The 24,692-nt window shown below is 43.7% G+C and overlaps 1 protein-coding gene across 2 annotated transcripts in view; it reads left to right on the top strand.

Moving 5' to 3' along the window:
• dhrs11a (dehydrogenase/reductase 11a) overlaps positions 1 to 24,692 on the top strand; it is a 128,692-nt gene that overhangs the window by 47,787 nt on the left and 56,213 nt on the right. For both annotated transcript variants that reach the window (XM_070857188.1, XM_070857187.1), the window contains exon 2: positions 9,151 to 9,360. In XM_070857188.1, coding sequence (XP_070713289.1) covers positions 9,151 to 9,360 — 210 coding nt within the window. The remainder of the gene's footprint in view (positions 1 to 9,150; positions 9,361 to 24,692) is intronic.

Here is a 24,692-nt window from a genome sequence, read left to right as displayed (position 1 = left end):
ATTGTGTGAGCCTAGATAATGAATATAGGTAGCCTGCTTGATCATGGAAGGCATCACAATTGACATTTGCATGTGCACATTTTCCAGATTGTATCACAATAGCGATAAAGAATGTAAATTCTGGCTGTCCCCCGTTTCCCTCCCCCCCCCCCCCCCCCCCTTTTCCCCCATCCCAGGACACCGAGTCCAATTGTCATCGTTAACTGTTGCCTTGATTGAGAAGCTAGTTCAGCACAGACTCTGGATCGAAGCAGAGACCTTCAGATCTAAGTGGTTCAGTACCACACCATATATTCAGTTTACACATTAAGGCATTGGGAGGACATGGGTTTACACTAATACCTATGAAAGAGGGAGTGGATGAGACTTCTACATTATTTTGCTTAAAGGTATGTAGAAATGTCAAAATGGCTCAGTTAGTAGCATTCCCCTTGGAGTCAGAATGTTATAGGTTCAAGCCTTGAACAAGGATAATCTAACCTGACACTCCAATATATTATTGAAGGAGCGCTGTATTTTTGGAGGTGGTGCCCTTCTCATTAAACTAAGGCCCTTGCTGCCTGGTTTGATGATTTGAGGTGAATTGCTGAAAATTTCGTGCACTATTTGAAGAACAGGGACTTTTATTTGTCTCAACTAACAGCATCAAAATTAGATTAACTGATCATTCATCCTATTTGTGGGATCCTGCTGTAAGAAATATATCTGCCATGTCTGACTACATAGTCACTATACTTCATAGTAAATTGTATTTGATACACTTTCAGATGTTTGAGAGATGTGGTACAGTGCTACATAAATGTAAGTGTTATTTTTGAATAATGGAGTTATAAAAGGAAAAGGGATAAAACCTTCAGCTATAAGAAAATGTAATTGTAGCCTAAGAAGCTACTAAAATAAGGGGAACCACTGAGTGCTGTGTTATGTGCATTTTGTGTGTGTGTTAAAATTACATAAACTAAATGGAACATCTTACTGTGACTAACATTTAGGACTGCGATGAGATATCGCTTCACTTGGAAGGTTGTGAATCTTTGAAATTTTCTACCCCAGAGGGGTGTGGATGCTCAGTCATTGAGTATGTTCGAGACTGAGATTTTTGGATACTTAGAGAACCAAGGGATATAGGGATAGGGCAGAAAGGTGGAATTGCAGTAGATCATCGACCAGGATCTTACTGAATGGTGGAGCAGGCTTGAAGGGCTAAATGGCCTACTCCTGCTCCTATTATTTTTATGCTCCTTTGCATTGCAATCATAGAACCTAATTAGCTCTATAAACATGGGTGGCTTTATTGTATAATTTTAAAATTCAATATTTTCCATCATCTCATCTTGTGATTTTTAAGCAACTATTCTGATATCAGGTCAAGTTTGACTTAAGAATCGTATTATAAGTCACCAACCAAAAGTGTGAAGTAATGCATTTTGGTCGAACGAATGAGGAGAGAAAATATAAACTAAAGGGTACAATCCTAAAAGGGGTGCATGAACAGACAGACCGAGGGGTATATGTACACAAATCGTTGAAGGTGGCAGGGCAGGTTGAAAAAAGCTTGTGGGATCCTGGGCTTCATGAATAGAGGTATAAGAACACAAAGGTGTGGAAATTATGATGAACCTGTAAAACACTAGTTTGGCCTCAACTGGAGTATTGTGCCCAATTCTGGGCACCTCACTTTAGGAAGGATCTGAAGGCCTTTGAGAAGGTGCAGAAAAGATTTACTAGAATGATTCCAGGGAAGAGGAAATTCTGTTACGTGGATAGACTGGAGAAGCTGGGGTTGTTCTCCTTAGAACAGAGAAGAGTGAGAGGAGGTTTGATAGAGGTGTTCAAAATCAAAAGGGGTTTGGACAGAGTAAATTGAGAAACTGTTCCCATTGCTAGAAGGGTAGAGAACCAGAGGAGATTTAAGGTGATTAGCGAAAGAACCAAAGGCGACACAAAAAACTTTTTTACACAGCGAGTGGTTAGGATCTGGAATGCACTGCCTGAAAGGGTGGTGGAGGCAGACTCAATCACAGCTTTCAAAAAGGAGTTGGATAAGTACCAAGAAAAAAAAAATTGCAGGGCTTACGGGGAAAGGGCGGGTGAATGGGACTAGCTGAAGTGCTCTTGCAGAAAGCCGGCACGGGCCAAATGGCCGCCTTCCATGCCGTAACCATTCTATGATTCTCTGATTCTAACTGCTTGTGGTGTTCCAGTGATAAAGTAACAGAGATCCTGTATTACAAAATCCTTTCTGATGTGTGCTGGAGCTGCCATTTATACTGATGTACAGTGACAATCAGTACACAGAGGCTGTAGTATCTTCTGAAATTTGGGAACACCACTGTGCATGCAGGTGATGCAGAAGGCACACTAAACTCATTGCCTACACAATGGCAAGGATGCACTGAGTTTCAGTGCAAGTGGCATTGCTTGAAGTCCGTATAACTCGATGCTATGGCGCGGTATAGGAGAAAATAGCACTTTCAACTTGTATGTCATCTTGGGTTCACTGTCATGATTTTTGATCCCAACACTGCAATAAAGTGGGTCCACTTTTGCATTTCATACTGATGTACAGTATATTGCAAGAGATGCACAGTGGAATTGTAACTGGAGCTTGTGAGTTAGATTATGGCATATAGAACTTGATCCACGAACAAGTGAGCAGGGTTATAAATAAAATCCTTTCAATACTGGCTGTGGCAATTTGTGTGATGTAATTCTCTGTGAACTGTCGGGACAGACCTGTGCTTGCTGATTGGAGAAACACGTAACATGCCCAAACAAAATTAAGTTAGAAATTTAATCATGACCATCAGAGAATTTTTTGAAAAATGTTGTCTGTCTGCCAGAGATTCAAGTCCAAGTCTGCAGTGAAAGTATAACATTCCAAAATGTGGCACCATTCAATTCCTCTAAAAGAAAACAACAAACGTTGGACTTTTTTTTTTAATTTTTAGTTTTGAAATATTCTTGCTTAGCAAGTGACGAAATTCTGCTTCATGCTTGCAAAGCCATCCTATTTGTTTTTGCTTTGATACAGAAATGTATCTACTGCATCTCTGCCTGTGCGCCTAATTTCAATGGAAGCAAGAGCATTTACGTATACAAATGATATCTACCCACTGACTCGGACTCCACTGGTAGATTGGTGCAAATAGCAGCTCCAGTAAATGCAGTATCGTGTGGATTATGGGGTGCTAAGGGTCTCCGTTGGTAAACTGCAGTTGACACTGGACCACACCCGTGGGTGGATGTTGATGTACGCTAACATAGTTGGCATACAAATATGATGGATCAACTTGGATTTTCAATGTCTGATTCCACATATGACTCAAAAATCTAATGTAGCAAGGGTATATCACGTATCTGAAAGATTGGCCAGAACCCACAGCCAATGGTTTAAAATACTGTATTTATAACTTTTGTCTCTTTTCCCTTATACTCTTATCTCGTAGCCAGGTTCTTGTACCTCGTGTATCCTGGTTGAGTATGAAGACTATAGCATGATTCTTCGGTCCTTCATTGGTGACGTACCTCACTGCCTTCCAAAATCTGCACACTAGTCTCAAACTGTGTCCTTAGATAATTATATTTTAACAAGGCCACTGATTTGTGGATTTCACAGAAAAATAGATGGAATTACAGGATTTCATCCCAAAGCACAGTAAAACTCCTAGAATCTCATACATTTTAAAACAGGATTTGACATTAAATGCATAGACCCAAGCTATGAATGCCTCCCCTAGATGGTGTAAAGAGAAGGGAGAGTGGGTGGTGGGGTCAGGATATGTCACTTCGTGGAGTTTAGATGACCTTGAGATATTACTAAATTGTTTAATGAACCCTTTTTGATGCCTTTTTACATACCCTAGCATAGTTGATATCCTATATGTAATCTGCACTTAAATCTAATCTTTTTCCATTATTAAGTTCCTTCCCCTTTGTGCTGTACCTGATTTCCAGTCTTTCCTTTTTTCCTGCCTCCAGCAGAGTGTGTTGTCTCCTATGCTTTACCCAGATGTCACACCGGTAAGAATCTGAACTTATGGGAAGTCTCGAGCTGTGCAATCTTATAGTGGTGCTCCGTGGCACAGCATGCTGAAGAAATGGCCTGCTTGGTGCAAATGACCTGCTGTGCTCCAATGAATATTTCTGTAGTTGCCTTAACAGTAAATCTGCTTTATTATTGCTGGCTGATTCATGGGAGAATGACCCAAATGCACCATTCTTTGGCTGCGCTGTCCAAATGGAAACACAATGTCAGTGCAAGCCTGTTACAAACTTGATGTGTGGCATTCAGTGCATACAGAGGTTCGCTGTGACTGGCGAGTGCACAGATGTGAAGTACTGGTGTCACAATGCCAGCTTGCCTTGTGGTGGCTGGTAGGCCAAGAAACATTGTGTCATGACATCAGTCTGTGCACTCTGCTGGCTATGTTGCATGACAATGTCATGGTGAGATACTGGCACTGCATCTAAAAAAGTGTGTATATATAGTGGAGCTATGCAGATTGCTGGCAATCTGGAAGACTCGGTTGGGTCTTTACTGATCTTATCTGCTAGGGTTTGGGTTGTGTTTGCCACCAGCTGCCGAGACCTTTGTGTTGAAAACCAGTGACAAAATCAATGTAAAAACAGCTTTAAACTATGCAGACTATACGAGCACTACATCACCAAAAAGTTAATTTTTACCCTGAGTGAGCTTTATAAAATGAAGGACTTCCATCAGAGACAGTTTGTGGAGACAAGTAGAAACTGGTTTTGTAAAGGAATGAATGCAAATGTAAATTTTATCGCTAGTTCAAGAACAAGTTTTAAGATGCCCACAGTGTAGAATACAGGAAACGACTGGTTTGAAGGCAGCATCGTGTTACTGGTTGAAATCATAAACAGTTGTATTTATATAGATCTTTAACATGTCGAACTGTCACAAAGTGTTTCATGCAATGAATTAGTTTTTGGAGTGCAGTCACGAAAGGTTACAGTATGGTGCCTTGTAGCTAGGGGCCCCTGACATTCTCCTGCCTCATTGTTTTTAACTACAACTTCCATTCCTGCTGAGTTTCAGGATTCCAGCAATGTTCCTCATGTATACTGGGCTGAACTATCTGTACTAGTAATGTCGCCTTTTAATTATAACCACGTAATACAAATAATACAGGCCTTTAAAACTGATACAAACTGTTGCAGGTCAGATGAGTAAACACAATTTTCCATGAATGAGAATAGTATAAAATTTCAAATATCCTGATATTTTGAAGTTTAATATAGTTTGCTTAATTCTGCTGAAGGGAAGCTAAGCGTGAGGAATTGTGAGTGACTTTTCCCCGAGTTGCCCCAGCTGGAGACATTCGAGTTGCAAACAACATTGTGTCTCCACTTTGTTCCTGTGTACTGTGTATAGCTTATCTGCCTGTTATCATTCTTTTCCAGGTCCATGTGTAACATTTAGTATTTTGTTTAAATAATGGTGGTTAATGGAGTTTAATGTGGTGCAGCTGTACAAAGCAGATTATAAAAGAGACAATTGTTTTTAGTGCAGCTATACTTGCAGCTTCATCACAGGCCAGAGTTACAATAGGACGAGTAATTCTCGATTCTGAAGGTTCTAATGGGCTAGGAAAATCTGTGAAAACAGGTATTTTCAGCCTCTAGACAGTTTCAGATTGCCTCCAAGCTGCTGCTGCTGTATATTTTGGAGCATTACAGACAGTAGCAGAAAATGAATGCTGACGTGCTTTTAGACTTCATATTCTGCGCAATGGGCCTTGACTCTTCAGCTTGTTTTCTGAATATGAACAAATCTAAAGACAGTAATGAGCATGAATTTGTATGGATTTTAACATGAAGGACAAGCTTATGCCAGTTCAAACTGTCGCAGGACAGTGTGTCGGTTCAAACTGTCGCAGGAGAGAGCGCCGGTTCAAACTGAAATGCTTTATAATCTATCATTTAATCATGCCTTTGTAACTTAACTGCCCATGATCATCCGGATACGCTTTTTGGCTGCTGCTTCGGACCGGAATTCCATCACTTCTATATCTCCATTTTTCATCTTTCTTCATTACTATCCCCCAGCCTTCATGCCTCCTTTTCTTTCGTTACTGTTATGTACTCTATGCTTTCTAACCCCTATTCCCCTCTACTCATCATCCCTCCTACTCTCCTGGTGCTGCTCAAGGCTTGACTCCCTCCTAAATAATGCCACAGCTTCCCCCTCTGACTCTCTTGGCATCCTTCGAAAGGCTGATTGAGGCACTTTTCGCTGCCTCCTAACTAGCAGCAGTCCAAATTGCCTGATCTTGCTCTCTCCCTGCCCTAAGTGCCTGCTGCAAGCTAATCTTGCCAACCTCCTCCCTGCTCTGCCGCTCTGGACTGCGCCAGTAAATTAGGTATCATCGCTCCCCTCTGCATTTCCCATCAAAATGTACATTCACTTGTAGATAAGGGCCTTGTTATCCATGACCTTATTGTGGACGCCCAAATTGACATTGTGGCATTGACGGAGACATGGTTGAGGGGTGATAATGTCTTTCCCCTTAAATAAGCTTCCCCACCTGACTATACTTTCCACCATATTCCATGCCTAAATCGCCCTGGTAGTGGTGTGGCCCTTGTATCTAAATCACACCTTGGTCTGTTTATCTCTCTCCTCATCATCATCATCATAGGCGGTCCCTCGAAATCGAGGAAGACTTGCTTCCACTCTAAAAGTGAGTTCTCAGGTGACTGTACAGTTCAATGTGGGAATTACAGTCTCTGTCACAGGTGGGGCTGACAGCGGTTGAATGAAAGGGTGGGTGGGGAGTCTGGTTTGCCGCATGCACCTTCCGCTATCTGCGCTTGATTTCCGCATGCTCTTGGCGACGAGGCTCGAGGTTCTCAGTGCCCTCCTGGATGCTCTTCCTCCACTTTGAGTGGTCTTGGGCCAGGGATTCTCGGGTGCCGGTAGGGATGTTGCACTTTATCAAGGAGGCTTTGAGGGTGTCTTTGAAAAGTTTCCTCTGCACACCTGGGGCTCGCTTGCTGTGTAGGAGTTCTGAGTAGAGCGCTTGCTTTGGGAGTCTCGTGTCGGGCATGCGGACGACATGGTCCGCCCAACGGCGATGGTAGAGTGTAGACAGTGCTGGGGATGTTGGCCTGAGCGAGAACACTGACATTGGTGCGTCTATCCTCCCAGTGGATTTGCAGGATCTTGTGGAGGCAGCGCTTGATGGTACTTCTCCAGCCCTTTGTCTACTGTACATGGTCCACGTCTCTGAGCCATATAGGAGGGCGGGTATCACTACTGCCCTGTAGATCATAAGCTTGATGCCAGATTTGAGGTCCTGGTCTTCAAACACTCTTCAGGTGACCAAAGGCTGCGCTGGCGCACTGGAGGCAGTGTTGGACCTAGTCATCGATGTCTGCCCTTGCTGATTGTAGGCTCCTGAGGTATGGAAAATGGTCCACGTTGTCCAAGGTCGTGGATTTTGATGGATTGGGTGGATTATCTGCTGCTGGAACCCTCATCCATATCTTTATCACCTCTAGACTTGACTATTCCAATGCACTTCTGGCTGGCGTCCCTCGTTCTCCCCTTCATAAACTTGAGGTCATTAAAGTCTGCCGCACGTGTGCTAACTCGCACCAAGTCCCGCTCACCTATCTCCCCTGTGCTTTCAGACCTACATTGGCTCCCAGTTAAGCAATGATTTTAAAACTTTGATCCTTGTTTTCAAATCCTTCCATTGCCTCGCCCCTGCTTATCTCTCTAATCTCCTCCAGCCCTATAATCCCCCTAGACCTCTGTGTGCTCCGCCTATTCTGGCTTTTTGAACATCCCCCAATTTTAAATGCTCCACTGTTGACGGTTGTGCCTTCAGCTGCCTAAGTCTTAAGCTCTGGAAATCTCTCCCTAAATCTCTCTACCTCTGGTCTTCTCTTTCCCCATTAAGACACTCCTTAAAACTTACCTGTAATCTGCCCTAACATCATCTCATATGACTTGGTGTCAAATGTTTATTTTGATGATGCAGTACTCCTGTGAAGCGCCTTGGGACATTCTTTTATTACGTTAAAGGTGCTATATAAATACAAGTTGTTGTAGGATCAGGTTTGGATCTTTCTTTCCCTATCATTGATTTTTGCTGGGTAAAGATACCATTTTCATTAAAAGGTACACTGGAGCTAGATGAACTAAGTCGTTGGGTCTGCCTTGTTCAATTGATCATGTGCAAAATGGCCATCTGATTATCTGTCACCTTTTTGTTTCTTTTCTTTCCCAATCTTCGCTCCCCTTCTCTCTTGAGGATGTTTATTCCTTACCGAGGGATATTTCCACAGGTTCTGATGAATTCCCATCCTTTACAAAACAAGGGTCATTTCAACTTTCCTGAACCAAACTACAGGTATTAATTGTTTTGTTTTGTGGTCAGTGTACCCTCATTGTGAGGGATGTTCGTGGTGGAGAATGGAACATTTTTCAATTTTGGGCATTCGGTGGCAGATTTAAGTACCTGCTCAAATCTAGCAAAATTGGATGCAGAATAAAGCTCCGAGTGTCCCAGACCATCTTTAGAAGAGCTCCTGCACCACTGTTTCCTATTTACACTCCAGCCACTCTATAGCCTCTGAGTGAGATTGCTAAATTAGGAACTAATTCATTCTGTGGGCTCTTGCTCACTAAGAACTAGATTCTGACTGCCCAAACTCACCTTGTGTATGGCCCCAAAAAGCCAGCAGATGGTATAGATTTGCACGTCATCAGTCTACAGTTGATTTGAGTCAAGGTCTTAGAGGTGAAAACATCATTTTTTATATTGTAAATTTATTGAATCTGTATTGTGTGCTAATCCCTGTCTGAGGAAAGCAGTCAGTCGAGTTGCATTTGCCCTCTCCTGGCAATTGTTCTTTCCACAATTTTCAGTTATCTTAAGAGCATTTCCTTCTTGCGCACAAGAGAAGTTACCAACTAGGAAATCAGATTTGAATACACTCGTATCTGTGGCAGCTTTCATGACGATTTATAGCACAAAGTCGGGGGGCAGGGGAGACTTGATTTCCTACATTACAGCAGTGACTACACTTCAAAAGTAAAGTGCTTTGGGGCACCCTGAGGTCATGAGGTGCTATATAAATTTTTCTCTTAACCATTTCCTCTTTTTCTTCTTGCAGAAACTAGCAGCTGAATGTGAAAGCGCTGGCTATGCAGGTACCTTGGTCCCATACAAGTGTGACCTGACCAGCGAGGAGGAGATCCTCTCTATGTTTTCTGCCATCAAGACACTGCACCAGGGTGTGGATGTGTGCATCAACAATGCAGGGCTTGCCCATCCTGAGCCGCTGTTGTCGGGGAGGACAGAATTTTGGAGGAACATGATAGATGTGAGTGTTAATAAATAAGGGTTGTAAAGGGACTTCATTTGTGGAGAATAATGCTTCTGTGGAAAAGAACATCTCTGTTGTGCTATGCTCGTAAAATTCTCCTTATCTATCGTGATCCCTGTTTATCATGGTCTTGTCACATTCAATGGCACCCTTATGGCAGAATCCTTAGTTTAATATAGTCATGGGTATGATTTGGTGAAATTGGGAATCCGCTGTGCTAGAGATGTATATGGCAGAGGGCTTCTTATTAAGTCAGCATTTCAAGTTCTGTAGTAATTTTTATAGGTTTTTACAGCTTAGGGGTGTGTTAATGGATCACTTCTGGGATGGGAAGCAACCTTTGGGATCCCTCAGCTTAAATATTATCCAGCAAGAAACCAGAAAGCTACACTTTGTGACCAAAGTCTAACCTATTCAAGGTGAAGGACAGTATAATTTACAGAAACCTAAAAACTCAACGGTTTTGTGATTGAATTCACTCCCTTATCTGGTCAACTATTTGGTCTGACACGTTTTTAGCATCTATGGATGGGAATGAGAAAACTCCAGATTCTAGTACTGTATACCCATATACACTAGCTAAATTGGACAATTCATCAGAGGTAGCTGTTGGTGTTGAGACTCATAAGAGAGCACGTTTCATATAGGGTGGCATTGTCCTAAAATCTCTGCCTTATATGAAAAAACAAAAATGGTGGACTGTTGACGACCAGGTGGTCCATCAAGCCTATCCCAAAATGTCATGGTGTAACTGTGTCATGACTCTCTAATTTCCCCACACATTCTCCCACACAACCTCCCTGGGAGAGGCAAAACCCAGAGGAAAAATTCCTAGGTCAATTGAGAGGGGAGAAAAATCTGTGAAATTCCTCTCTGACCTCCAAAGGTAAATAAAACAAGTTCCATGAGACATGCATGCTTAATACTACCTACCTTTTGTAAGCTGCAGTATTAGCCATAATTAGGAACTTAACCAGCTCCCTTTTGAACACTTGCAGTAATCCATACTCACTTGTACTAGCTTGTAATTTATTCTAGAGGTTAATGACCCTCTGCAAAAAGAAAAACGTCCTGACATCGAACCTAGTTTTATGTGTAAATAACTTGTATGCATGTCCTTGGGTCCCCCCCTAATCTATCTCACTCAAATGGCCTATCCACATGAACAGAGCTCTAATCCCTTCATTATTTTAAAGATCTTAATCAAATCTCCTTTTTGTCCATGCATTTCTAAGCCTATCGTGGCACAACTGGCCCAGGCATTAATTGTCCGATCCACTTCACCACTTATAACATTGCTGTGCTTCCTTCTCCCCGTCAAAATTGACTATTCAAGATCATCCTGGAGGGCCTTTTTTCAATCCTTGGAATAAAAACAGCCCTGATAACGTGCATTTTTATTTTGGACAGACTGAACGCGCTGTGCATTTTATGTTCTTGAATGTGTGCCACAAAATGGCAGAATAGCACTTGAGACCTGACTTTAGGAGTCACTTTTCCAAGGTTCCATTAGCAGTGTAGAACTTCACTTAGTGGTGTGTGATTGTACAGCCTTGACCAATTTTCAGGTTGCTATTTTTCCTCTGCTAAAAAGTAAACCATATAAAATGGATGTGTCTGTTTGAAATGGGCCTGTCCACTTTAAAGCTGGATGAACATTCTTATGTAACAACATTAAACATCTTGCACATTTGTATTAAGGTTCCAGATCTGGGCATGTTTATTAAAATGAGAATTTTTTTGTAGGTCACAATCTTGGCTGAAACTGCCAATGTCCCAAGTACAGCCAAGCATAGTGGGAGGATGGGATTTTCAGGGGATTCCCATTGGAGGCTGTTCAGAGAAGGTTCACTCGGTTAATTCTGGAGATGAGGGGGTTGAAGATAGGTTGAGTAGGTTGGGCCTATACTCATTGGCGTTCAGGAGAATGAGAGGTGATTGTATCGAAACGTATAAGATAGTGAGAGGGCTGGGCAAGATAGATGCAGAGAGGATATTTCCACTCATAGGGGAAACTAAAACTAGGGGACATAGTCTCAGAATAAGGGGTCGCCCATTTAAAACTGAGATGAGGAGGAATTTCTTCTGAGGTTTGTAAATCTGTGGAATTCTCTGCCCCAGAGAGCTGTGGAGGCTGGGTCATTGAATATATTTAAGGCGGCGATAGACAGATTTTTGAGCAGTATGGGAATAAAGGGTTATGGGGAGCGGACAGGGAAGTGGAGCTGAGTCCATGATCAGATCAGCCATGATCTTATTAAATGGCAGAGCAGGCGAGAGGGGTCAAATGACCTACTCCTGCTCCTATTTCTTATGTTCTTATTACATTGCATTACTTGGAGGAGGAGGAGAAATTCTTGAATAAAGATGGTGTGCCATTTTTAAATTGAAAGGCACCTCAGAAACTTTGTACACCGTAACAGACACCCCAGAACCCAAGTATATTGACTGCGTCAACTGTACCTAAAATATCTGGAGACCTATTTTTGGCACCTCCGCTTCAGCAGAGAGGCAGTGACTGAGATGTACCTTGGTGTCATTTGACCCTGAAATAAGCTGCTGACCACATATTCACGGCATAACGAAGCCTGCCTACGCTCCGTAACGTCGCCCTTGCCTAAGCTCATCTGCTGCTGAAACCCTCATCCATGCCATTGTTACCTCTGGACTTGACTATTCCAACGCATTCCTGGCTGGCCTCTCATGTTCTACCCTGCGTAAACTTGAGGTCATCTAAAACTCGGCTGCCTGTGCCCTAACTCGCACCAAGTCCTGTTCACCCATCACCCCTGTGCTCGCTGACCCACATTGGCTCCCGGTTAAGCAATGCCTTGATTTCAAAATTCTTATTCTTGTTTTCAAATCCCTCCATGGCCTCGCCCCTCCCTATCTCTGTAATCTCCTTCAGCCTCACAACCCCCCCGAGATATCTGTGCTCTTTGAGCAAGCTTTTGATCGTCTACCCTAATTTCCCTTATGGCTCGGTGTCATTTTTTGTCTTACAATACTCCTGTTAAAGGCTCTATAATAAATACAAGTTGTTACCATCTGCTGCGTGCTGACCTGCAGGCCACCTTCAAGAATGCAATGGTGCTACCCATATCTGTGAAGGTTATAACGGCCATAATGTTTTTATACCACAGGCTCTTTCCAGGCCAGCATACCAGACAACAGCCTATCCGCTGTACACTGATGCATAAAGCAAGTGACACATGCTAGGTTTGCCAGGGGCAATATCTTTATAACTTTTCTATTTGCTCAACGTTCTAACTGGCTGCCAACCAGCATCTTGCTTCCTGCACATATTTTCCATATGCAGGGAGTCCATTCAAATGAGTGGTCAGGTGCTAAATTGGAAAATCCAGCCAGGCCATTCCCCCCTTACACCTGACGCGCACATACCATGGGCAGCGCAGCCTTGACTTTCAAATGTGGAAAATTCAGACTTTATTCCCATCTCTAGTTTGCTGCTTTGCACAGAGATAGGACCAACCAGTTGAAAAGAACAGTTGATAAGCTAGGGAGCAGTTGCATGCTTGGGTAGGAATAGGAGTGCCTGTGCACCAGAGCCATTAGCTTTTTCAATCTCTGGCTTTTAATGAGGATTTTCATTAATGCCTGATCTTAATTCAAATAGTTTCACTCCTCGAAGTAAATGCTACCCTAGCCCTTAAACCTAACATTTCTCTGCATTGCAGGTTACTTCAAAAATCAAGTGCACTAAAATCAAGGTAGCAGTTCGTGAATCAATTAATGTTAGGGGAAAGATGAACTGATGCTGAGCAGCTGTAGTTAGGGGTAGCCTTTCTATGGCACTGTTCCCTATGTTGTGTAGAACTCTACTACAAATGCTGTGCTCCATATGTTGGCCGTGACTTTTTAATAATTATCTTTTCTTGTGTCACACCAAGCAGTGCCAAAAAATAATCTTAATACTGCTACAGATATTGTGATTGTCAGTGGCTTTTATTCCATTACAATACTGTAATGGAATAATGTGCAGGGCTTCAGAATCCACTGCTAATACAGATCAGCTGTTACCATGGATTCTACAACTAAAAAGCACTAAATCACATATTCTTGGCATTACTGATCCGCACTTTGACCTTTCTGTTCATATCCAATTTCTCCAATTCAGTTTCTTCCAAGAGTCAGCATTTTGCACACAGCAGTCCCAGTGTTGCAATTGTATAGCAAAGTATCGAGTTTTCTCCAATTTGGGGTCAGATGCCAGATTGATGTACCAAGTGCATTTACTTTAACCAATGGAAGCTTTTGAAAAGTGACTGATTTGGGAATTTGGGAGTGGGGGAGGGGGGAATGTGGAGAGAATTTTTTTAAATTGTGCTTTTTGTTTCCCTGTCTTGGTTTATAAGTCGCCATTAACCAGAGAAATGTTTTTGTACGCAACAACACTTTTTAAATGAATGAGCGGGGGTTGCTTGATCTCGGCTGTGGAGGTACTGTAAAAAAGCAAATTGATTGTCCTGAGGAAGGGAATATCGTCTTCTGTTCATAAAGTTCTTGCTATCTTAGCTTAGGTTGTTCACACTAGTTTGGAATGTGTACAGCAATCTATGAATGAAAATCCTTACATGAGACGTGCTGTACAAACAAATTAGACCAAAAAATTACACTCCTTATTCGTTGCACTCAACTTCACAACAAAACTTTCTGGATTTATGTACGAACCTGGGGGAAAATTCAAAGAAATTGGCCCGGACTTTGTGGTTGTAATGATGGCAAAACTGTCTGTGTTTGCCATCATTACTCTGTGAAACTGACTAACTCCTTGGGTCTTCACATGCGCAGTTAAATGCGTAAATTCAGAAGTTGCTGTCAATGATATCCGGCTCCTCCACAGGGTGTGCTGTTGAAGTCCTTGCAGATGGAAATCTTAGAAATCACTTGAATTGTCACTAATGTCCATTTTTTACACTCCTCTCTCTAGAAACCTTCCCCCCCCGCACCAAAGTTAAGCCTTGTTGAATAAAGTGTAACTGGGTTTTTAATGGCGTACTAAGTCATAATTACTGCTGTACAACTTTTGTGGCCCTGAAAAACTAATTTTATATTTGTGGGATATGATTAAAAATTCCCATAGATTTAAAAAGACATTTTAAAAGTTTGTTTGATATTATACCTTCTACTGTAATCCCATGTGTATGTCAGAATCTTTATTTCGCTCTGATTTTTAAAAAGTGAAAGATAATCAGTACTTTTTACTTCCTGGTTTGCTGGCTGAGCGAATTCTTTGATATGATTGGCTGCTTAGCCACCTTGATAACATAATTGTTGCTAGATGCCAGAGATCCTCTATAGGTGATGCCAGAATGAAATTAACATTGGGATAGGTAAAATCCACGGCGCAGAGATTGCTAGATCTTTCGGTAGCTTTCTTCAAGGTCAGTGGTGAGTGCTGTCACTTTGCCGCTGACTGCAAAATCTGGGTTAGTGATGCACCAAGACCAAAGCAAAGGAAGCCAATTTTCCATTCTGTTACGATATTTAAAACTTTGTTCCTATTGGGCGTTCGGAATCCCCGCGATACAGTTTTTCCTACCATTTTTATTCCATCTCTCTATCGGAAGTGTTGTTTACAGTCTGAATGGACTTTGGTACCTCATTAGTTGAGTCTGAAGGAACTGAAAACCTATTCTAGAAAAAAATTTTTTATTCTGGTCTGAACTCTTGATCTGTCATCTCCCACTAACTAGAAGGCAGTGCAACTTGGAGACAGGGTGAAATCTCTGTCCACAATAATACGTTTAAAGATAAATGCACTAAATGAAAGCAGTTCAGTAAATTGTGCAAGAATGGAGAGTGCTTATTGTAATGACGTACCAAGATTCTTTGTGCTTAAAAACTAGTAGCTTCAACATAATACTTTATTTTTCACCTTAAGTTCTCATGTTAAATTGTGTTTTCTAGTGCCATAAAATGAAAGCCTTTTAAATGACTTTGTAAAGTTTTAAACCATACTAGCCAATGTCCCGTTGCACAAGGAGTCGAGACGAAGTATAGTCTTCGGTATATATCAGTTTGTTTTTTTGTTAAATGCGATCCTGTACAATGGCCCAAGCCATTGCAATGACCGGGGTAAATGATTGGATAATGCGCTACTTCACACTCTGCCAGAGACCTCTGAGAATCCCCATGACTAATTTGACCCATAACCAATATTCATTGAGGTAGATGCTTGCTACACAGATGAGGCTAAGTAGATGGCTGTCAGACATGTTCTTGTTGCAAGGTTCAAAGAGTTTTAAGTTTCTATCTTCTATTTTGATGTGCGGAGTCTTTGACACGGTTGATTACACCATCCTCCTCCAACCTTTGTCCAGCTAGGTAGGACTGCACTCACCTGGTTCCATTCTAGTATATGCAGTCATAGCCAGAGAATTGCCTACAATGGATTCTCTTCCCGCTCCTGTAACATTACCTCTGGTGTCCACCAAGAATCTATCCTTAGCCCCCTCCTATTTCTCATCTACATATTCTGAAAACACGACATCAGGTTCCACATGATGGCGCCCAGCTATAACTCATCACCACTTCTCTCGACCGCTCCATGGTCTCAAAATTGTCAGGAAGCTTGTCTGATATCCAGTATGGGATGAGCAGAAATTTCCTCCAACTAAATATTGGAAAGACTGAAGCCATTGTTTTCAGTCCCTGCCACAAACTCCGTTCCCTAGCCACTGACTCCATCCCTCTCCCTGACAACTGTGAGGCTGACCTCAGCCTGTTCGCAACCTTGATGTTGTCCTATTTGACCCTAAGCCGAGCTTCCGACCACATATCTGCACCAAGACTGCCTATTTTGACCTCCGTAATGTCGCCCCACACCACCTCTGCCTCAGCTCATCTGCTGCTGAAACCCTCATCCATGGTTTTGTAACCTCTAATGAGAGAGGATCTCATAGAAACATATAAAATTCTGACGGGGTTGGAGGCAGGAAGAATATTCCCGTTGCTGGGGAGTTCCAGAACCAGGGCTCTCAGTCTAAGAATAAGGGGTAAGCCATTTAGGACTGAGATGAGGAGAAACTTCTTCACTGAGTGGTTAACCAGTGGAATTCTCTACCGCAGAAAGTTGTTGAGGTCAATTCGTTCGATATATTCAAAAGGGAGTTGGATATGGCCCTTGTGGCCAAAGGGGTTTGGAGAGAAAGCAGGAAAGGGGTACTGAGTTTGAATGATCAGCTATGATCTTTTTGAATGGCAGTGCAGGCTCGAAGGGCCGAATGGCCTGCACCTAATTTCTATGTTTCTATGACTATTCCAATGCACTTCTGACTGGCCACCCACATTTTACCCTTCGTAAACTTGATGTCATCCAAAACTCCGCTGTGCGTGTCATAACTTGCACCAAATCCCGTTCACCCAGCACCCCTTTGCTCGCTGAACTACATTGGCTCCTGGTTAAGCGATGTTTCACTTTTTAAAATTCTCATTCTTGTTTTCAAATCCCTCCATGGCCTTGCCCCTCTATCTCTCATCTCCTCCAGCCCTACAACCCTCAGATATCTGTGCTCCTCCAATTCTGGGCTCTTGAACATCCTCGATTTCAATTGCTCCACCAGGTCCTATTCTCTGGAATTCTCTCTCTAAGCCCCTCCGCCTCTCTTGCCTCTCTTTTCCCCCTATAAAATGCTCCTTAATAGCTACCTCTTTCACCAAGCTTTTGCCCTGATATCCCCTCGTGGCTCGTTGTCAAATTTTAACATTCCTGTGAAGTACTTTGGGAAGTTTTACTACGTTAAAGGCACAATATAAATACTTGTTATAAGATGAATAGTCAGCACATGAAATGAACTTCCCTTATCCGGCACCACCCCTTGTCCAGCATGATGCTGGGGGCGCATGCGCAGAACGTGGCCGACCTGCACCCCGACTTTCGAGCCCGCTGGCACTCGACCCGCAGGGGGGCCGTACCGACATTTGGCCCACCGATATTTCGGGCCCGCCCAGGGCACCGATCTCATCCCTGCTCCCTGACCTCGGGCCGCCTCCCCTCTCCTCGGCGTGACCTCTCTTTATCAGGCCAAATCCCTTATTCGGCACAGGTCAGGTCCCGAGGGTGTAGAAGCATTAGGCTGCAGTACCATGCTGACAGAAACCATGGATCCATAATACATAATGGAAACTAGAAAATGTACTGCCTATAGCTTGTTCGCGCTCACCCTCTCGTGCTTGCTCACCCTCTCGTGCGCGCCACTCTCTCTCTTTCCATCTTGCACGCACACTCACATGCATATACTGAGTAAAATACACTCCATGTAATGTTATTTGTTTGGAAGCAAAGGGAATTGAACATGCATTTGCAATGGAATTCTTTCCCTGGTCCACTGAACCTTTTGCACCCTCACTGACCTACTGCTAATGTGCTAGTTTCTTCCCAATGAAGCCACTAAGTTACAAGCTATAATGGAGCCAAATTTTTTTACATCCTCTTGGCAACAATTGGGGACAGTATTAACACACACAGGTCCATTATTGCATTGTTTTGTCTAGCAATCAACTGAACAGCAACACCAGGGAGAAATTATTCGAAGAGAAATCAAGGGTAGAGAATATTCCCGTTATGGCTTAAAAAGAAAAGGCTAGAATTGAAAGCGACGCAACTCCATATTAGAGGTTTCATGAAAGCTGGAAGCCTCATCCAATTCCTGGATGCTGGCTGTGGGCAGCACTCCCAATTCACAGTATCACTGGAGTGGAATTTTCAGACATTGCAGCAGGCAGAGTTCCACACACAATTTGCTTTTATGCTGCTCATATCCATAAGTCTTAATGAATAAAACATGGTACCCCAGGAGTGACTGAGCTATTGTTACATGTATAGATATTACACCATGAAATCCTGGAATATATGACAGTTCAATAAGAATATATTTCCCCTTTATTAGCTTTATACCTACTTGTTTGTTAACCTTTCGGCATTCTACAACACTGTGTTTGTCTAGAGCCAAAATCCAGGGGCATGAAACCCTTAAAACGGAAATTGAATAGGGAGAAATAAGATTTGAATCATATAAACAATTATATTATGAGATTTGAGCAGAGAATATTCATTGAACAGGAAGCTGGAGTTTGAATTTTTCAACTGGGATTAATACAGTGTGAACAGATCACAATTCTATCTTGGCTAATTCCTGTTCAGTGCACAGTGACTCTGTGCTTATGCAAAATTGTCCTGAATTTCTACAGCAGGTGCTCATTGCCATGGTTTCTGCATATACTAAAATTGCATCAGTTGTAAGGAACAATATTATGCAATTCTGTTATGGTGCCGGAATATTGCAGAGCAAAATGACTTTCACTTGAAACACTTAAATAAACTCAAGTCAGGCATTTTCGTGAAAAGTTACGAAAATTGTGCCAGGTTTGACTCCAGCTACTGGAGTTTTCCTCTCGTCACCATTGACCAGTTGTACTAGGGCTCCTTGGTACCACACTCGGTCGAATACTGCCTTGGTAGCGAGGGCCATCATTCTTGCCTCTACTCTGGAATTCAGATTTTTTTGTTTGGACCATAGCTTTAAGTCTGGAACTGGGTGGCCTTGACCAAAATAAAGCTGGAAAGTGGGATAGCTCTCTTCGGCTGGCACAGACACAAAGGGCTAGATGGCCTTCTCCGATTCTATAAACCCAAACTGAGCATTGGTGAGTTAAATGCCACTTGATAGCACTGTTGACTCCTTTCTTCACTTTGCTGATGATTGTGAATAGGGTGATGGGGCGGTAATTGGTCGGGTTGCATTTGACCTGCTTTTTGTAAATAGGACATAACTGGGCAATTTTCCACACTGTCTGGTAGATTCCAGTGTTGTAGCTGAACTGGAACAGCTTAGCTAGGTGCATGGCTAGTTCTGGAGCACAGGTCCTCAACACTACAGTCGGGCCCCATAGCCGTAGCCAGTGCACTCGGCTGTTTCTTGATGCTGTGGAATGAATTGAATTGACTGAAGACTAGCATCTGTGATGGTGGGTATTAATTGTATTCAAGGGGTGTGTGTGTGTGTGTTTGTCCATTCACCAGTAGATGTGGGACACACAATTCTGCTGCTGCTACTCATGAAACCACAGCATCTCATGGATGCCTAGTATTGAGCTGCTGGGTCTGTTCTGCATCTGTCCCACTTAGCACATTGGTAATGCCACACAACATGATGGAGAGTGTGCTATGTGTGAAGATGGGACTTGGCCTCCATGAGGACTGTGTGATGGTCACTTCTACCTATACCGTTATAAGTAGATTTACAAGTAGATTGGGGAGAAGGTCAAGTAGGTTATTCCCTTGTGTTCTCTCTCCACCTGGCACAAGCCCAGTCTGGCAGCAAATGTCTTTTTAGCTTGGTCAGTGATGGTACTATCAAGCCACTCTTGATTGACTTTGAAGTCATTCACCCAGAAAATATTCTGTAACCTTAGTGTTACATGGTATTTACAGCACAGAACAGGACATTTGGCACAAGAAGTTCATGCTGTTGTTTATGCTCCACATGTGCCTTCTCTCACCCTTCATCTAACTCTATTAACATATCCTTCTATTCTTTCCTCCCTCTTGTGTTTATCTAGCTTCCCTTTAAATGTATCTATGCTAGTCGCAGCAGTTATTAGTTGTGGTAGCAAGTTCCACATTCTTACCCCTCTTTGGGTGAACAAGTTGCTCCTGAATTCCCTACTGGATTTATTAGTGAATATCTTATATTTATGGCCCCTAGTTCTGGTCTCTTTCTACCCCCTCCCCCAACCCCAGAAGTAGAGAAATCTTTTCTAAGTCAATCCTATCCAACCTTTTCATCAGGTCACCCCACTGTCTATTCTTTTTCTGAGAAAAGAGCCCCAGACAGTTCAACCTGTTGTCCTTGCACACTACAGCAAATCAACACGAGGCACATACTGGAGACGAGGTCACTCTGTGACCTGTACCTTTATTCACAGGACCAAGAAGTGATGACCCTGAGTGGGACTTCCCTTTATGTACTTGGATGACCAGGTGAGGAGTGTCTCCCACAAGTTCACCCCCTGTGGTCAAGGTGTGCATTTCTCAGGTGTATACAGTGTACAGTGTTGTTACATAAAGGTTACAGTTATGTGAAGATTACAAACATGACATCACCTCATGAGCGCGTCAATGCAATTTTCGGTGCTTGGCCGGTGCCGTACGGTGTAGTCATACGCAGCCAGCGTGAGAGCCCATCGCTGTATGCGAGCTGACGCATTGGCATTGACCGCTTTGCTGTCGGACAACAGGGTTGTTAACGGCTTGTGGTTCGTTTCTAACTCGAACCTTCTGCCAAAAAGGTACTGGTGCATCTTTTTCACCCTGTAGACACATGCGAGTGCTTCCTTTTCAACCATCCCATACCCCCTTTCTGCTTGGGAGAGCGACCTGGAGGCATAAGCCACAGGTTGGAGTTGGCCCTCATTACTCTGCTGCAACATGCATCCAACCCCATAGGATGATGCATCTCATGTCAAAACCAATTTCGTACAGGGTCAATAACTTATTAGAACAAAGCAGGTTCCGCGCCCGATTGAAAGCCTGTTCCTGACAGTCCCCCCAAAACCAATCGCAACCCTTACGCAGGAGCACGTGTAGCGGCTCCAGCAATGTACTTAAGTTTGGTAGAAAGTTCCCAAAATAGTTCAATAGTCCCAGAAATGAACGCATCTCTGATGTGTTGCCCGGCCTGGGCATGCGACGGATCACCTCCATTTTGGATTCAGTGGGCCGGATCCAGTCTGCGGCAACCCTCCTGCCCAAAAACTCGACCTCTGGGGGCCAAAAACACACACTTGGACTTCTTTCGTCGCAGGCCTACCCGGTCCAGTCGGCGTAGCACCTCCTCCAGGTTGTGGAGGTGTTCCTCGGTGTCTCGATCAGTGATAAGGATGTCATCCTGAAATACGATTGTTCCGGGGATGGATTTAAGCAGGCTTTCCGTGTTCCTCTGAAAGATAGCGGCTGCTGAACGAATGCCAAACGGACACCTGTTGTAGACAAACAGCCTCTTGTGCGTGGTGATGGTGGTCAGTAACTTGGATTCTTCGGCCAGTTGCTGGGTCATGTAGGCAGAAGTGAGGTCCAACTTGGTGAACAGCTTGCCACCTGCCAGCGTGGGACACTCGGTTGATGGTGGCCTTGTAGTCGCCACAGATCCTGACCGAGCCATCCGTTTTTAGAACAGGGACGATGGGACTTGCCCAGTCGCTGAATTCAACGGGCGAAATTATGCCCTCTTAGCAACCTGTCCAACTCGCTCTCAATTTTCTCCTGCATCACATAGGGCACAGCTCTGGCTTTGTGGTGCACTGGTGTGGTGTCCGGGGTGATGCGTATCCTTACTTTGGTGCCTTTGAAAGTCCCGACACCAGGTTGACATAATGACTCGAACTTTTGTAGGACCTGTGAGCATGAACTTCGCTCCACAGATGAAATGGCGTGCACATCCCCCCCCCCCCCCCCCCCCCCATTTCCAGTTCATCTCGGCTAGCCAGCTCCTCCCCAAAAGCGCGGGACCATTTCCCGGGACAATCCAGAGTGGCAGCCGGTTCTGAGATCCATTATGTGTGACCACCAACATTGCACTGCCTAGTACCGGGATGATCTCTTTGGTGTACGTCCGTAGTTGCGTGTCAATGTGTTCTAGTTTGGGTCCGTTAGCTCTGAGTGGCCACAGTTTCTCGAATTGTTGGACACTCATAAGTGACTCCTGTGTCCAGCTCCATGCGTACTGGGATGCCGTTTAACAGTACTCTCATCATCATAGGTGGCGTTTTTGTGTATGAGCTGTGGATGTTTGCCACCTGGACCCGCTGAACTTCAGCGTCCATTGCTGTATCCCAGGCATACCCCTGCCTTGCAGATCCCTCTTGTGGTTCATCCACTTCGTAAACCAGCCTCACTGCGGGCTTCCTGCACATCCTGGCTAAATGTCCACTCAAGTTACAATTTCTGCAGATGAATTGTTGAAACCGGCAGGTCTTCGCAGCATGTTTGCCCCCGCACCTCCAGCATGAGCTGAGATTGTTGTGAACAAAAGAGCTGTTACCAGGCATTCCTCTCTCATTGTCTCTTTGATTACTCTTGAGCACTCTTTTTGTGGATGTCAATGGTCCCATCCTGGATCTATTGTCCCTTGTAATGGTGTAAATGTCCGTTCAACCTGCCATTGTCTCTGTTACAGGCCCACCCTAGAGTCTATTACTGCCTGGTTGGTGTCGAATTGTCTTTGCCTGCCTGCGGGGTTCTGAGTCGCGCTTACCATGTTAACTCCCTGCTCCATCGCCACGTTGGGAGCAGAGTTGCGCGCGTATATGATCTTGGCTTCCTCCTCCCCCGCCATGAAGGTTTGAGCCATCAACGCCATTGCTTCCAAGGTTAAGTCCTTGGTCTCAATTAGCTTCCTAAAAATCCCGGCAAGACCAATGCCCTCAATGAAGAAATCCCGTAACATCTCGCCCCTGCAGGCGTCTGTGAACTTAGAGGCTGGCCAAGTGCCGAAGGTCCACAACGAAGTCCGGTATGCACTGCCCTTCTCAACGTTGGTGCGTATAGAATCGGTGTCGGGCCATGTGTATACTACTCGCCAGTTTGAGGTGCTCACCGATCAGTTTGCCGAGCTCCTCGAAGGTCTTGTCTGCCGGCTTCTCGGGTGCGATCAGGTCTTTCATCAGCGCGTACGTCTTGGGTCCACAGCTGGTCAGTAGACGCGCCCTTCACTTGTGAGCCGCTGCCGCTCCCAGCCAATCCTTCGTGACACAACTCTGCTGGAGCCTCAACGAAATCGTCCCAACACAGTACCGTTCCTCTGTGTTACCGATGGCCATTCTCTTGTCGTTGATTTCCGTTTCTCGTCGCCAAATGTTGTGTCCTTGCACATTACAGCAAATCAACACGAGGCACATACTGGAGACAAGGTCACTCTGTGACCTGTACCTTTATTCACAGGACCAAGAAGTGACGACCCTGCGTGGGACCTCCCTTTTTATATACCTCGAAGACCAGGTGAGGAATGTCCTCCCACAAGTTCACCCCCTGTGGTCAAGGTGTGCATTACTCAGGTGTATACAGTGTTGTTACATAAAGGTTACAGTTATGTGAAGATTACAAACATGACGCAACCTTTCCTCATGGGTATAACCTCTGCCTTCTGGTACAATTATAGTAAATCTTCTCCAGTGCCTCTAGCCTTTTTATAATATGGAGACTAGAACTGTGCACAGTATTGCAAGTGTGGTCTAACCAAGGTTCTATACAAGTTTAATATAACTTCTCTGATTTTCAATTCTATCTAGAAATAAACCATAGTGTGTTGTTTGCTTTTTTTATGGCATTATTAACTTGTCACTATTTTTAGTGATTTGTACTCTTGATGCCCTCAGTGCTTTTTCCAAATGGTAGTCAACATGGAGAAGTACCGATTCATTAGCTGAGGGAGGGCGGTAGGTAGTAATCAGCAGGGGGTTTCCTCACCCATGCTGGACCTAAAGCCATGAGACTTCCTGTGTCCAGAGTTAATGTTAAGGACTTCCAGGGCCACTATCCCCTGCCTGTATACCACTCTACCCCACCTCTGGTGGGTCTATCCTGTCAGTGGAACAGGGATGGTGATGGAGGAGTCTTGGGGCATTGGCTGAAGAGTATGATTCTATGAATATGACCCAGAAATTCCGGCCTCCTTGGGTCCGTACGGAGTGAAAACCAGCTTTTCCGATCTGTCAAGCTTGACAGATCATCCACATATCGGGAGCGAGGACATTTGCATGGGCAAGATTGCAGTATTTACCCATCTCTTGCCCAGCAAATGTCCTCAAAACTCTTGCGCATAGCCTACTTTACAGGCATAAGAGTTTTAAAATACACTTAAAATGTACAATTTTTTTAAAATTATTTTTAAAAATCCTGTCCACTGCGTTAAATTTATTTGAAACCATAAAAAACTTAGAGAAATTTTTTTTTTTAAGATATTAACTTTAATTTCAGTTCATTTTAATTGTGCGGTGTTATTTTTTTAATTGGTGTTATTGTGTTTGCTTTTTTTTCCACAACTAATGGCAATGAGAACTCGTAGATATGGAGTTCCCATTGCTATTAATTGAGAATACTTTACCTGATTGGCTGAGCAGTCACACGTGACTGCATCTTCTGCATGGGAGCCTGGAGGACGGGAGCGCGCTTCGCAGCGCGGGAAAAGAAGGCCTCCTCACCGAATGTATTCAGCTTTAAAAATAATCAGCTGTTACTCCATGAAAAAGCTTTGGGATCTATCAAAGTTTTATTGGATGATGTGTAAAATCTACCACCGATGTCATAA

This window comes from Pristiophorus japonicus, chromosome 16 (assembly GCF_044704955.1).
Source record: "Pristiophorus japonicus isolate sPriJap1 chromosome 16, sPriJap1.hap1, whole genome shotgun sequence".
NCBI lineage: Eukaryota > Metazoa > Chordata > Chondrichthyes > Pristiophoridae > Pristiophorus > Pristiophorus japonicus.
This window is presented reverse-complemented; position numbering and strand designations above follow the sequence as displayed.